This window comes from Pyxicephalus adspersus, chromosome 2 (genome assembly GCF_032062135.1).
Source record: "Pyxicephalus adspersus chromosome 2, UCB_Pads_2.0, whole genome shotgun sequence".
Lineage (NCBI taxonomy): Eukaryota > Metazoa > Chordata > Amphibia > Anura > Pyxicephalidae > Pyxicephalus > Pyxicephalus adspersus.
Genome location: NC_092859.1, coordinates 67,808,122 through 67,825,236, shown reverse-complemented (window position 1 = coordinate 67,825,236; position 17,115 = coordinate 67,808,122). Strand labels below are relative to the sequence as shown.

General features: G+C 36.9%; 1 protein-coding gene across 2 annotated transcripts in view; it reads left to right on the top strand.

Moving 5' to 3' along the window:
• The window catches only part of JAKMIP2 (janus kinase and microtubule interacting protein 2), an 83,668-nt gene extending 80,782 nt beyond the window's left edge, over positions 1-2,886 (top strand). For both annotated transcript variants that reach the window (XM_072400932.1, XM_072400933.1), the window contains exons 22-23: positions 348-420; positions 2,449-2,886. In XM_072400932.1, coding sequence (XP_072257033.1) covers positions 348-398 — 51 coding nt within the window. In that variant the 3' untranslated portion in view covers positions 399-420; positions 2,449-2,886. The remainder of the gene's footprint in view (positions 1-347; positions 421-2,448) is intronic.
• The last annotated feature ends 14,229 nt before the right edge of the window (positions 2,887-17,115 follow it).

Genomic DNA, 17,115 nt, shown 5'->3' with positions numbered 1-17,115 from the left:
TTCAAAAATTTAACTGAAACAGAAAAAGAAGGGGAGCCTATTAAGGGTAGAATTGTTCCGATGACATTACCTTAGAAATAATTACCTGTTGTGTCTCTGAGATGCAAATAAAAGGAAAATCTAACCAAAGTAATATAAAAAAAACTTTACAGGGACTTTAAATAAATGTACTTTAAACTTTGCTGTACAAAACTGTTGAGTTGGAAAATTGGCTCCACTGCAGACAACACACACAATACATCTAGCTATAGATTGTTGTATAGTGTTTTACAAGTTTGTTTTATTAAAACTAACATGCAGTCTTTTCTATTTGTTCTAAACACTTTGCATTTCTTCTTTCTCTTCAGTTTCTCTTTCTATTCCTGTTCTTTTCTCTTGCCTTTATTCTTTGGCCTTGACATTAATGTACCTCTTGATCAGGTAAGAGCTGTTCTGAGTTTCTTTCATCATTTAGTCAACTAATCTATAATGTTCTGTTAGATGCATTATTCATATAATGTAGACCTAGACATAAATACGATAGATGCAAACCCATACAGTGGTTATGTATATGTAGTTATAGCTGTGGCTATAATGTATTTTTTCTACGGCTGTGGTATGTTCCACTTTGGTATAGATTGAAACAATCTGTAAATGGAAGCATCTAGTAGTAGGGTCTAGCTGAAAATCCCATCCTTCCAGGTGTGGTCTTTCAAAACAATTATTGCCACCATATATAAGGTAATTTCAGAACCTACATCCTGTTCACTTTTAGAGTTTTAGTGTTGATTTACTTGTATATGTTCACTTTGAAAAAAAAAACTAAAGTTCATCACATTTATAAAGCATCATGGTGTGTTTCATAAATGTGCATAATCCAGCCGGCAACTTTTTGAGTTATTGCAAGCTCCTGAACATAATATTGGCAAAACCAAACCCCTGTCTGGCCCCAACAATGGCAAGGATCTAATTTCCACAACTTGTGTTGTGAGGGTCTGCATTTGGAAAGCTTAAAGGAAAAGGCAGAGATCAGTAGATAAGGTGTCCCTAACATAGAAAAGACCGTTTATATATTTGCCAACCCTATAAATTTCAATTATGAACAAAAGTAGAGACAAAACAGAGGGGTCTTTAAAAGCAATGTTATTGCATTAATGATATAATCTTTCTCAGAAATACAATACAGAAATGTGAGATCCTTACAATTGTAAGTGATCCATTATTGGGCCATCAGAGAAGGCACTATAGTCAACAACTACTCAAAAGTTTAGATCCAAAGTAATTCAGAAATCCAGACTGTAACCTGGAGATCTGTAATAGGCAAGCGTACACGGAAGAATCTGACGCGTTTCGCCAGCTAAGGGCTTCCTCAGGGCTAGTGTAACGTTTGATGAAAACATTATGGTGTACTAAACACATAACATATTGATGGGTAAGAAGATATAAAAGAAGTTCAATGCAATAACATATAATGACATGTAATCAAAAAGTTCAAACAAAAAACAGAATGATAATGCTTAATATATGCAATTGCTATACATAGGCAACTATATACTTTTCAAGTCAAACACTATATATAGAAAACATCAAACCACTTTGACAGGTATTTGGGGGTAATAGATGCATATGCATAAGTGATAGGGTACAAGTAGTAGATACATATGCACAACTGATAGGGTAGAAGTAAGTAATATAAATATTAATATTATGGGTTAGGAAGAAAATCAACTAGAAAAAAAGAAAAATTGGATGAAATAATAATGAAAATGTAATAACTCACATGCTCCATGTTTAAGAGGTTGGTTAATTGGAATATGAACCCCCCAACACACTTGGGGAAATAGTTGTATCATGAGTAAAGGTTAACGAAAACTTGAAGCCCCTTTTTAAGGGGAGACCATAGATATCTGCCTCCTACCTCTGGGGCATGAGTACAGGCTACACCCCTGCAATTATGGAGGCAACGCTATGTTTAGGGGCTTTTAAATAACATAATTGTTGGCGGCTGCCAATATGCAGCACTTCAAAAATGGCCTATGCCTTAACATATATGTTTTACTCTGCTGCCTGCATTTACTAAATGGGTCATAAATGTAGGACACAGTGTGCATAGCACTGCAGGATATAAAGAACATAAGATATTATTATCTGCCTTTTCCTATGGTTGAACCCCTAGAATTGACACCTATTGAAATGTTACTTTCTTTTAACCATAACACAATAACTTACTAAAGAAGCCCCTGAAAAGTGCAAGTAAATATTGAATGAGAAAGTCATTTAAATGTAATGGTGTAGTAAAACATTTTACACAAATATTCTGAAATTGGAATAATAATACTCATATTATCAATAACCAAATCAATGTGAAAGTAGGAGGACAACCAGACCAACCAAGAGCATTGAATATAACACACTGAAAACCACTAAAGTGAATCAAAACATTTTGTCGCCCCATTCTTGTTTTTTCAGACTTTTAGGAAACACGGATGAGCCCTTGCAAAAAGACCAATGCTTCCATATTGCAGAGAGAAGGACACAAGGTATGTGCTGGAGTGAGAAGATGCAAGATATAACTCAAAGCCATTGTTCCTAATCTGCTACTTGACAGCTGCGGTGTAGTCCAGAGTCACCGCCTATATGCTGCACTCATAAGACGTGTTCTCTTAGAAGAAATACTTTCTGTATAAGTCCAAGAGGAGCCACAGGTCAACAAGAGCAAAGCATCTTGGGCACAGAACCAAAGTAACTGAGAAACGAATCTACTCCCTGCTGTGCAGGGGAACACTTTTATTGTAACACCATGAATTTAAAAAAGACTTAGAAAAAGGATACAACTTTTGAAGGACAAAGCCGGAGACATATTCAAATCCATAACCAGGTTATTTACAATAAAACATTGAATAATAACAGTCTGGTTTACTTAATACAGGGATGCTATTCTTCTCAACTCAGGAATAGTGACAACAGTAATGTAATAGTTGAAGCAGCTGAAGCTTTGAGAGAGGTTTCTTGTGTATAATGATTAGTACTTGCTGCGGATCCATCTTTATTCTCCAGTGTATTAAGCATAAGGATCAGCCAACATGTAAACCCATAAACAGCAGCATTCACAAGAAAAAAGCATTGATTTAAACTTTTCAATGATATGAAAATAGGTTAAACTGTCCTAGGTGGATGCCTATATGTATGACTAAGCACTAATTTGCTAAAATGTTTGGAAGTCATAGCAAGGAAATCTACTTGATTCCAGCTTTACTACCCTGTAGGCTCAAAATGTGACACTCACCTAGTGCCAGATTTTCCAAGGATGTTTATGGACAATTAGGCAATGGGTGAGTGGTATGATCATTTAGCCTAATTCTAAACAACTGCGCTCCAGCTGGAACTGGAAATGGGGGGACTGTGCAGACAGAAAGGCTTTTTAACAATTCGGTTGGAAACAGAACCTTCTGACATCTACAGATGTATGTAAATCATTGGTTTTGGGTGGGGAATAGAATTTAGGAACTGCCACTGATTGCATGATTTGGAAACAGTAAATACTAAAAAGTCATGACCTGAATTAAGCATGCATGATGGGAGTTTAAACCTACATACCCCTTCTTAACCTGGTCCTGGTGTTAACTTACTAGAAGTGGAAGCTGTTATGAGGACTATAGCCCAAGTCTGCACCTTTCTAAGGTGTTGGAAATGGCAGATGTTTTTTATCAAGTGTTGGAGGTTTCATTTAAGGTAATTACATAGCAACAATCACATTAACTAATTTACTGAGGTTTTACCATATAATTATATCAAATATTAACAACTATGCATTAACCAAGACAGTTTTTTTTTTGTTACCATGCAGTATATACTGTTATATAAAGTAATAGGATCACTGTGCTCATAATGCCTTATAGTACCATACACAAAAATTAATTTTGTGGCAAGATTTTCTAATCTTCATAGTAACTATGAAATGGCAAGTACAGTGCCTTATGCCTAAAACCTCAGAACCTACTACATACCCTGTATACTATACTGGGAATGCGTTGTATACATGTGAATGTGTGCATAAAGCCAACAGCATTGAGTGCTTCTAAAGTAAACAGTTTCTTTGAGCTTTGTTGTGAAGGTATACAGATCCATCTAATTTATAGCAATATAACATGGACATTAGTAGACTGCTGTTTATTTTAAGTGGTAAAAAGTTGTATCAATGCCAGAAATAACATTCATACTGTAAATAAAATACTTAATTAATATGTCATTGGATTAGAAACAAAAGAACTATTTTTTCTGGGATTTTGTATTCACCACCTTGGCTGTTTAAGAATACCCAGTGTCTTTTAGTTTCTTGTACAATGACATTGTACAGGTCCTATGTTTACAAAAAACATCTTTAGAATTATTAGTTCACAAAACAAAAAGCAATTTTATAAACCATAGTTACATTTTCTCAAAAGTTACTTTATCTTAAAAATAAAATGCTGCTAATATTCTTAAGTGAAGTTTAGGGTTTCCTGAGACGTCACTGGTGGAGCTACAGTGGGTAAAACTACTTATGAGCTTTGAAGACTAGAAGGGGGCTGCTGCGCAGTATTTGCTGTATGCATACCAAGGATTTGTCACTCACAAATATAGTAGTAACCTGTCCCCAAATTCCCATTGTAAAAAAAGATGAGGGGCACAAGTTGACTGGATTCACTTCTGACCAATGTCCGTGAAAAAACAGTCTGCTGCCAAAGGCATTAAATTTATGCATTCCAAAACCTAGAATTGCAACAATAACAATAAAGGTGTGGGCATTTAATATACAAAAAAGACAGCAAATTGGGAAAAAAATTTGTACACAGATAGATAGATAGATCTCCCATCAAGAATGTTGGGAAACCGGAGATCTGAACATCATTGTTGAGACAACAATGCTACCAAACTAGCAATGACTTTTCCTCCCAATATGAAGTCACCCCAATGTAAAATTGGTACACATAGAGCTATAGAATAATTTTATTCTAAAAGAAACCAATAACAAGCATTTTTAACTCTCAAGCATTCCTATTGTTTCTTGGTTAGTTGATGTGCCAACAATGTAGACATCAATGATAGTGTAATGTTTAGTGCCCCCTTAAAATGTAGGCATCACTTTAGACAATTTTCAAGTGTAATTTTTTTTAGAGAATTGACTACATATACTTTCTAGAACAATTTCTGAGCTCACACAATCCAAACACTTTTTTGTTTTTTACTTAATTTTTTTGGTAGGTTGGATAATATTCAGGACTTCTGTCAGATTGCTTTGGCTGTCTATATTGATGTTAAAAAAGAAACCGAAACAACATGAAATGTGTGTGTAAACACTCTGAAGTCAAATATGTGGAAATATTGTTTATATACATTTCCGTTCAAATAACACACTTCCTGTCCCACTGTGGGTTTTTTTCTACGGTATTTATGAAAGGGAGGTTTGCGCTTTTAATTTACAGGAAGTGGCAAGGATACTCCATTTCTGGCAAGATCAACAGTTTTTTTTGCACTTACTATATATGTTCTATACTGTAAAAGTAAAACCCTGTGCAGCCATCACAACTAAGGATCCGTAAGCTTTAAAATATTAAAAATGTCATTTTTAAGTTTAGATATCTTTAAAGTTCCCTGGACAGTGTCTTGATGAGATATTTTAGGCTTTTGGTTAGGGGTTTACATCATGTAGGGAAACACATTTCAAACTGCTTTTGGCACCAAAATCTAATCAAAAGTGTCAAAAATGTGCTGATCATAGACTTTGCCATCAAGAGAATTAGTTTTATATCTTTTTAAGATACCTGTAAGATTACACAGGTCAACAAAAAATTAGTGTTGATAATCATCAGAAACCACAGCAAACTTTTGTAAATCGGGTTTCAGATCCGTTTTCAGTTTTTCCCTAACACATACAGTTTCTGAGTACGAATATTGTTAACATTGTATGTGCATGTATTTTGTACTAAAATGTAAGCACCATTGAAGTGAATGTTAGTACATGTAAGTGTGAAGTAAAATAAGGCACACTGTGGTATAGATCTACTGAACAGTGTCAGTCAGGTACCATTGTTTCTTCAGAAATGCTTAAAGTATGATTTTTTTGTCTACTCTTTGGATTGTCGCGGTACAGCATCCAGCAGTATTTACCCATCATACTTTCAATCCAGAAACCTAGGTAGCGGTGCTCTATTAACTGAATGTCCTGGTGAAAATGTTCTCCTTGTTCGTCACTCACCATACCAAGATTTTCTGGGAAGAATTCTAGATGTGAGTGCAAGAAATGTATTTTTAATGACATGCGACAACCTAGTTTCTGGTATGAATCAAGCAGATTCTGAACTCCTTCCTTGTATGCAGGAGACTTATGGTTGCCCAGGAAATTTTCACATAGTCACTTGAATGAATCCCAAGCTTCTAGCCCAGCTGCTGAGAGAGATTGTTTGAAAACATCATCCTGAAAACCAGACTTAATCTGTGGCCCCATAAATATCCCTTCCTTCATTTTTGCAGTGCTTATGTTTGGAAACTTCTCATCAAGGTACTGAAAACCCTTGGAGTTTGATTTACCCATGGCCTTTACAAGGTTCTTCATCAAGCCTGACTTGATATGGAGAGGTGACAGAAATATGGTATGCGGATCAACCAGAGGCAGAAACTTGACACTGCTTGTTCCGGGCTTAAAGGTATCTCCAATCACGCTTGACATAATGGTCTCCCGTAGATTGGCTGTCCCACAGGCATAGGAAACAGAAATATTTTGTGAATCCTCCTTGCATTCCCATCAGCAAGCCAATGACCTTTAGATCCTCACAGATGTTCCACTGGTGTGTTTTATACTGGATTGCTTCAAGTAGTAACTTCATGTTGTCATAGGACTCCTTTAGGTTAATGGAATGGGCAAACTTGGTTTGGAATTACCATTATGCAGTAAGACTGCTTTCAAGCTTCTTTTAGAGGAATCAATGAAGATACGCCATTCAGATGGAACATGCTCTTGTGACAATGTTAAAGAGTGCATTTATATCATGACAGTAGCGCAGTGAGCCATCACTAGTGAAGAAGGTTGTCAAGTTATGTTTCCGTTTTCTGTAATGAGTTACAGTTACACCCTTTGCAAGCAAGTGCTTCTGTTTAGGACTTGAAGCAAGAAGTTCTGCTTTGTCCAGAGATATTTAGATCAATAACAAAATCATTCAGATCTACTTGTGTAAAGGTCTCTGGTTCTGAATCTTCATCGGCCAAGTAGTCAGGATTAGATGATTCGGTGTTGTAACTGGCTGCAACTCCAGCACATTCCTCATCATCTTCTGCAGAAGTAAGTCCATCATGTAGCGGTACCGGAACTGGCAATGAATCATCATGGGGAACAGGCCTAATTGCAGAATCAAGGCTGGGATATACACTTTAGTGCTTAGTTTTACTTGAGAATCCACTTTTGTTGATGCTGCAAAAATAGCAGTCGATTAGAAGGTCTTGCAGTTCTCTCCACTCGGGATTGCAAATGGCATTGCTGCTTTATGCTGATTTAGCCAGTCATGCAGTCTGTTGGAACAACTGGTACAGATGACATGTGGAGCTCAAGATCTATCCTGGTCACCAAGTGGACAGCTGAAATATAATTTGTATATTTTAAACCTTTTTAAGTTTTGTGATAATTTGGCGACGTGCTTTCGTCGTGAATGAACCAGACACGTAACAGAAACTGTCTGATTAATAAGGGAATTTCTTTGCATGATGACAAATGAAATCAATCACAGTTAGTGCGGTCTCTAACCTTAAAAAAGAAAACTGTTGTTAAATGTTGTAATATGTTAAGGCTATTTATAACAAATTTCACATAATATATAATTAGCTACATCACAAAAACTAGAGGTTCTAGAGAAAAACTGAACACAGATTTGAAATCCGCATAAAAAATACTACAAAGTCCATATAAAATTATATCTGATGAAAATGACATGTTGACCTGTGTACCTGAAATTCCTTGTTGCATTTTGCCTGCAGTTTGCCTCCTTCTTACCTGCTTCAAGTGAATTTTTATTCTCATAGACTTTTTTGGGAATTCAAAAGCTGCTTACATTAGAAAAATGACCATCAGTACAGGCCCAAAAGGGAAAGTTGTTCTAACAGGACACCACAGCTCTAGGAACAGATTTAGTAGAATAGAGAGAGGCGGAAACACCTGGAAGGTTTTAACTGCTGTCCCTGTTCTTTTCTAAGTTTAACCTTTACTTATCTCGGTGACAACTGTGGCACCAGGAAAAATTTTAGAGGAAGTCTCTCTCTCATTTCCTCCGCCCTTTGACTCTCAAAAATGCTGAAGCTTCCTGTAGTGGCTGAAAACAAAAGTGCCTCTGCTGCACTAAAATGTCATACTGCGTTGTAAGCCCTGCCTAAGCTCTCCCATGGTGGACTGCAGAACATCCCCAATATGAAGGCGGGGATAGGGGAGGTGCTCTGTTGTCCAGTTCCAATTACTAAGTTACCTACTTCTAAAGAAATGTTTGATTGGGAGACAATGCACCTTTCATTTGTGTATATATTATTAGAAAAGTATCACTTCCACCCCGTTCTAATGAAAGTGAAAAGCAATAAACATTTCAGTGTGTTTCACAGAGGGAAAGAGGTGTGAAGTTAAAGCATGAACTGTATATACAGTACATAATACATGAAATTGAAGTACATGATTGTAATATGTTCTAATTATGGCAAACACATCATTTGAAACCAGACCTCCCTGTTGTAAATTGATGGGTTTTTAAGTAATATGCTTCAAATGTCATCCTTGGATTATGAAACTTTTCAACAAATCTGAATAAGCCACTGTTCTCACAATGGGTACCACAGTTTTCTATTGCCGGCAAATATATTGTATTTGTGAATGAAAACCTGTACAGAATAGGATGCTTTGTGTACATAAGTTGGATCTATCACTGTAGCCTATGAGAGTGTCCTTCTTCCTGTGAATAAGAAAATGACTTGCTTTGTTCTGCATATTAAACTGTACAGTTTGCTTTTGTAAAATACCTTTGATCAATAGCCATTTATAGATTTTCTTTTTATCCTGTGTGTGTGAATTTTGTACCGGTCAGCGTGTCTCTTCACAGTTTAGTACTGAAATAATGGAATAACACAATACATACACATAACAAAGACTTTTCATAGAAAAACAAATATTTGAGTAATTTATTTGTCACCATGAATTGGTATGTTGGGCATACATGTCACAATCTGATTGTGTAGTCTCTGTACACACATAAGGCCAAATTTAATAAAGCTCTCCAAGGCTGGAGAGGATACACTTTCACCAGTGAAGCTGGGTGATCCAACAAACCTGGAAGGGATTTCTTAATAGTAATTGCTTTTTGTTAGCAAATGTTTTCAATCCTGGACCAAATCCATTCCAGGTGTGTTGGTTAACCCAGCTTCAGTGATGAAAGTATATCCTCTCCAGTCTTGGAGAGCTTTATTAGATCAGGCCCAATGTGAGAGCAAATGGGAACAATCCATTTGATTTGTATCCATTAGGATAAAACTGGGCACTACATACTTGTTGGTAGATCTAATGAGGGTTTCAATCAGTAAGGTTTATGGTTAGCTGGTAACATGATATTTATGGGTGCCCCACAACACAGAGCTGATCTTGGGGAAAATAGAAGGTAGGCTAAAATACTGTGGTCTCCCCAAAACATTGGCAGCATATAAGCCATTACACAAGGACTCAGAATTCTATAAAACTGACAGCTCAATGGACCAGACAGCTGGTCCTCTATAACAGTGGTGTCAAACTCAAATACACAGGGGGACAAAATTAAAAACTTAGACCAAGTTGCAGGTCAACCCTGAAATTTACTGAAAAAATTGAGGAAATTCCTTCTCATTAGATATAAACCCTTTTCATATGGAAACATGTTTTGCCTCACATTCAATCTAGAACAAGCTTATAATAGAGAAAGAGGCATAAAACATTTTTTTTAAATTTTATTTAGGAAAAAATCTTATGCTTCTTACTCTATTTGTAGCCTTTTGAGTTAAATTTCAATGGTAACCTTTTTGCACAGGCTAACAATAATAAAAACAATATTCTTCTATGAAAATCTAACTATTCAAGTCCATGCCTTGGAGTAGCAAGGAAAAGTACAGCTGAGGGGGGAGTGCTGGAAATGCCAGACACGTCCAATGCGTAGCTAAAACCTGCCGCTGAAACTTCCTCTTCATTGAAATAGTGCCGCTACTAAAATTCCCGGCATTATTTGCATCTATAAAACAGTCCAATGCGGCGCCACGCATAGGCAGAGAGCCCACTGGTCTATAGAGTGATGCCGGGAATCGTAGTAGCAGCGCTATTTCAATGCAGTGGCGGGCCAGCTGCAGTTCATATTAAGGATTCCTTTTGGGGCCAAAAAAAAGGACGTTTGGGGCCAGAGTTTGACACCCCTGCTCTATAATATTTATTGGTGACAGAATTACATCTATGTATTAAAGAATACCGATCATTTGCATTGAATCAAAGGAATTGGGAAAATTAAACACAGACATGAGATTGCTAGAACTTAACACTGCCATCAGATATCTATAGATATTTTACGCAATTTCTAGGGACTCCAAACTTTCAGCTCTTAGTTTTTATTATGCAATTCTTTTTGTTAGTACAGTTGTCTTGCCTGGGATCAAATACCACCATAGCATTATCATGGTAGAGTTAGATTTGTATGTTGTTAAGATGCAATGCATGATACAATCATGAGGGCGATGAAAGGTGAGTGTTCCTAAAGGACATTGATTGATGTGACACTTGCTTTCACATAGAAACATTTTCCACGTCTTCTTTCTTAACCACCTAAGCGGTTATCCCGAGTGTGACTCGGGGTGGATTTTAGTTTTAAAAAGCGGTAATCCCGAGTCACACTCGGGGTTACTTTAACCTTAAAAAAAGCACACTTACCTTGCTCCGTTGCTGTCCCCCGGCGTCCTGCTCCTCCCCGCAGTTCCTGGGGACATGTCTGCCTCTTCCCATCTCCAGCCGCTAACTGCAGAGCCGAGATTATTGGGGTCTCCTGTGACGTTGGTGCGGCCAGGAGTTATCGACGGGAAATTCAAAATTACTTTGTTTTGGATTCAATACAAAATAGCTGTAATGTGTCCCATAGAAATAAATATTCATATATATATATATATATATATATATATATATATACATACATATTATATGCTGCTGTACAGTTAGTTACATGTTAAACTATATATATATTTTTTTTATTTAATTTTGTTTTTGTGGTTTTTTTAAAGTTTATTAATAAATTTATTAACTACTGGACATATTTTGGTGAGTTTTTTGCCTAAGAATTATAGCCTACAATGTAAAATAAATTTCCATGCATAAAAATTGTACAACTTTTTGCCCAGAAATTTGGACAGAATCAGATCGCTAGGGGGGTTAAAAAGCAACTATTTGTAGTTTGCATAGAACTACAAACATTACTTTTAGTTTTTACCATTGCTTTAGAAATGTTTGTCCTAATATTTCTTCTAATTTCTACTTGAGGGTATATTTAAAATTAAATCACACAGTGATTAGTTAAACGAAAGTGCTTTTTGCTTTATTCAGCACAAAAATCTGTGACTGTACTTTAATAATACATAATTCATTATATTAAAACAAACACAGCACCACCCAGTAGACAAACGGAAACTACCTTTGCTAATAATAAATGTATATGAATGTTTGTACATGTCTTTTAATAACCTTTCATGCACAGTGCATTACAGCAAGGGTGCCCAACATACAGCCCACGGGCTACATTTGGCCCGCGGTGCTGCCAGATCCAACCCTCTACTGATTCCCTCTCTGCTGTATCTGCTGGTTGTCTTGTGGGAGATGGGGTACATGCTTCTCCTATGTTCTTCGATAGGATTGTGCTACCAAGAGAGGGAGCTGCTCCCCTCCTACCTTGTACTGTGAGTGCTGTGTCTGTGTCCATGCTGCTATTATCGCCATGTATAAACCTTCATATCACCTACAGTGACTGTCATAAAAATGTGATATTTTCAGGGTACACAGGGGACCCTGAGAGCTGTTACTAAACCAAATTTTAGCACCCTAAACATAAGTTGGCAGATACAGGCACAAGCATAAATAGCTAATGACAAGCAGGGATATTTCACATTAAGGATATTTCACATTAAGGGATATTTCACATTTGGCTATTTCAAGACCACAAATTGAGTTTGCATGTTAGAAACCCCCGGGGGCAACTTCCAGGACAATGAGCATTTAGGGTACTGTCAATTTGTTCTGTGCTGTGGTACCCCAAATATATACTTGCATGCTCACAAAACTTCAAGGCTGCATTCAACTGGCGTTGAGGTTCCTGTGACCCTCAATTTCTCTGGAACAGAGGGATGTTGGCAACTGTAACTGTGGGAGCCAGTAGATAATGTCCCACCCCAATAAAATGTTAGATCATTCTACTTTGTCACACATAGCTATCCCCTTCTCTCTATGAACCCTAATTTCTCTGTAAAAAAAGAAATGTAACCAAGCGCCGGACTCGTGTGGCTAACTCCCTATAAAATGTCCTCACTACGTTGCCAGATACAAAAACTATGTCTATTATACCATGCTACCATGTCACACATAGCTGTTAACCCTCTCATTCCTTCTGTGAATCCTAATTTCTCTGGCGCGGGGAGATGGAGGGACCTGAGGATCTAGCAGTAGAAACATGTACCTCTTGGCTATCTGTCACATGAATTGCATTTCTCTGGAAGTATATTTTGCAAAGATTTTGAGGTACAAAGAAGGTTAGTGGCCCCCTATAACCCTATAGCCTGTATGGTGTAGTTTCTGCTCTTTGGTACAGGAATGGTGAGCGGGGAGCAATATATGACCAGCCAGCACTATATGATAGCTTTAGTTTTGTATCTTTCATTAATAAAATGATTAGTGCAGAAATTCCTAATTTGTCATACCCTTTATTTGGTGCATGTATGTTAGAGTAACTAGAATAATTTCAATGTAATTTTATTTTAATTGAAAACTATTCTATTTTTAAACATAGATCTTTAATTTTTGTTTGCATTGTGGCCCATGGGTTTTATCTCAATGTCAAATGTGGCCCTCAGATGAGAAAAGGTTGGGCACCACTGCATTACAGCATTGTATCTTACTCACATCATTTTTAAAGGGAAGTGTGAACTAAGATTATACAGTAGTCTCCCACCAACTGGTGCTGTACTGAAACTCCCAACTGCCAAAAGCTGGTGGGTGATTGGTTAATGATTGAAGCGAGCAAATTCTGCAGAACAAGAAGCCTGAAAGTCCAAAGTAATTCAAAAGAAAAGCTTTCTTTTCCACCACAAAAAAATTAAAAGTTTTCAGATCCATCACAATAAATAAATATTTTCAGATCTACAGAGGAGCCTTTTATAAAGGCAGTGTCTAGATGTTGGCGTCTGTATTGGTACAAAGTACTTCTTTAGGTAAGTAGGGCACCGACACCAATAATTCTTTATTTCTAACTGGCCACCAGCAGCACCAAAACAGCCAACCACCAACTAGAAGTTGGTCACTGTCAAACCATGCCATTATCATTCTTCATCATATGACATAGTGCACTATGTGTGCTGCTATTTAACCCTTCAATTTTGGATTTTTTACAACATACAAATAAAAAGCATTATAATGCATTAAATAGAATGAATATTGATTAATACAATTCTGATGTGTACACTAAGTACATCATAGGATCAAGAGCTCTCTAGCCGACTTTCCTGATCTACATATTTGTTTTAAGACAGTAACTCAAAAATCATTGAATATATTGGGTAAACATGCCAGCCATAGAAATAGCATTTGTGTATAGAGGTCACATAGCAATGTCCTTTATTCTATCAGTTTCCATTAAACAAAAAGCTAAAAATATTTCTTCGCCCAGCAAGTTGTTAGATAAATATTACCAATGATTGTATTAGAATGTTATGGTATTTTATGAGAATACTGACATACTAATGCCACACAGTCAGTAGTATCATACAAAACATTTGTCATTTTTACATGGGGGAAATACTGGAGCTGGACAAGGTGTTTAGAATTCTAATGAATGTTTCATTTTCCTGGAGAACAGCTCTGTTCCCATAGTGATGTATTACAGACCACAGATAGACTGGTGAGGTTTTGTTTAAAAAGCTGTCTGGAAGCTGAAAGCTAATGCTGACCTCTATATTGTTCTTGTATTGAGCGGCTCTTGCAGTATCTACAATGCGCCACCAGGGGACAGCACTACTCCTAGCATATTTATTTCAGGGCTGGGTCAGTGGAAGAAGCAATGGGTTTGCAGCCAAATAGTTTTAGCACATTAACAATTACTGTGTGATATGTGTGAGATGTTCATGCTAGCATGGGTAATCCCTTTACAAACATTTCTCATTTTTATATCACTTAAAATAACATTTGCGTGATAGTAGATGACGGTAACCCTCAAACTATATCATCGTAGCTGGTGATGCACTCTCGTAAAAGCAGTAAAACTGCAATGAAGGATAGATGTGAAGATTTTACCCCATGAAAACTCTGTCCAATAGAATATGTAATAGACTCGCATTTTCTGACCTGAAACATGGGCTGTGGTACAATAAAATGGTTTCGGCTGCCTTCAAATGTCATTCCAGGTTTATTTTAAAATTCGAATGTTATCTCTTAAGCTCCCAAAATATAAAAAAATATATATACAGAATAGATATATACTTAGATAGACATGCAACCCATCTGTAATCACACAGTCCTATTCTCATCCCTATTCTTATATTCACATCCCTAGATATTGTAGGTGTAATGTCTATGTCATTACCTACATTCATTAGGTGTTTCATATTGCAGGTTGCATTTAATAAAATGCAATACATATACTTACATAAAATATATAAATAAGGTGCCTGTCTACAACCTCAGACCTCCCTAATCCGGGGATGAATCTAATTTTACCAGCATAGTCCCAGTATAAGTCTTTATTAAGTTACTGACATTCTGCCCCAGCTGAATCTTGTGGTTTTTCTCTTTTTGCTTAGATATACAAATTCCTGTAATCTTGACATATGAAAAATATTTGGCACAATTATTTTATATGATATGGTGTAAAACAAAACTTGGATTTAGCAAGATTCCTCCTACAAAACAAGCTCTGATGAAACCACTTTCAGCAAAAATCTTTCTGTAGTCACTGACACCATCCTTGTGGTTACAGTAATTGTGATAATTGCATTCCTGTTTGGGATGCACACAAGTACTGAGATTGAGGTTTCTCAGTCAGTAAAATAACAGTTCTTGGAACTAATACAGCCAGTTAATGAGAACATTTAAAGTGTACAGAAATGGTGATAGTCTGTGTCATTTCTAAACAAGCCTGGTATTTTTATATAATATGGGTACTTTTAGCAACTCAATCTGTGCAGCAAATTATTGCAACAGATCAATGGCTCAAAATCAAAAGTGTATTTACAAGCCAAAAGTTTTTTTTTAATTTTAGACTTCTGCTGATCTGAAATATTTTGGATTTCTAAAAGTGTTCTGTGTAGGTGATAATTGCCACCAGGACAAATATAGAAGGTGGGACCCTCCAGCAGGAAGACACAGTAAGAATTTAAAGATATTGAGAGCTGAATGGATTGAAGGTAGAGAAGGGTTAGGGACCTTACATCACTAGCACATAGCACACCTAGAGGTAAGTATGTCATGTTTCTGTGCACACCTGCATATGTTGGCCACCCCACCGCAGTTAAATTCTTCACACTTTAGTCTAACAAATCCTAGATATCCATAAGATCTACTTTCTGAATACTTCCCTTTTACAATCAGACCAACCCCTTCTGCACCAAACCATCCCCTTCTGTTTCCCGGTTATCCATATTCTGAGGAGAAGTATCCCCCCCCAAAAAAAACATACAAACTTGTTGCTTTCTCCCACATATGTATTGTTTGGTGAAAAATTACAGTACTTTGAAGTATAACAGATAAACGGGTAGCTAAAATGAAATCCAGAGTAGATCACTAACAGAAGAAAAGGGTGGGCTGTACTTTCTGTATAGGCCCAATTGTCATTATGAACATGTTGCTTGATTATATGCATTTGTGTCAAGTCAGAACAGATATTTGATCTTTGATATCTTGATCTAAGGTGATCTTAGGTTTAAAAGTCATATAAAAAGTGTAAAGCTATTTTCTCGATAGCAGATAACTTTAGCAATTTACAGTCTTCGGTCTAACTGGAGCAGTACTATCCACTGACCTTCATGGAACAACAACATAACTCGGTGAGAGATTGGCCATTGGCCAATCCACCACTGCATGAAATCAATGTACCCTAGATTCAGAGCTGGGCTTTGCTTAACCCTACTACTACCAAAATGGATAGAAGGTTTTATTCACCAATATCTTTGTGCTATATGACAACATTTTATCTCCTGTAGGCGTTAGGCACAGGTCAATCATATATAACTTCTGTTGACTAGTAAAAAGTGCATATTTGCAGTAGCTTCCATTGTCCAACTCTATCCAAATGTCAGGTTGTTCTGATAGGGCAACAGTGTGGCTTCTTGCGGTATACTTTTGTAGTGTTCCCTTCCACCACCCTTACACTGCAATGGTTAAATGGCTGTTTTGTCTATGTGAATTGGGATAAGTAGTAATACCCTTATTCCCCATTCCCCAGACATCCAACAACCTCCTATACTCTTTGACATGGCAGGATATTGCTGTATTAACACATATATTGCATGTACCACATACAACCAAACTGGCATACAGTAGATCACACATACACATACCCTGTTTCCCCGATGATAAGGCACTGTCTTAAATTTTTTGAAATGCCAAAATATGCCCTAGATCTTATTTTCAGGGGGATGTCTTATTTTTTCATGAAGAAGACTACAGTACACATTTATTGTTAAAAATCACTCATGATCACTCATGTGCCATTCATTGTCCCCTTCTGATCACTCTGTGCCATTCATTGTCCCCTTCTGATCACTCATGTGCCATTCATTGTCCCCTTCTGATCACTCTGTGCCATTCATTGTCCCCTTCTGATCACTCATGTGCCATTGATTATCCCCTTCTGATCACTCTGTGCCATT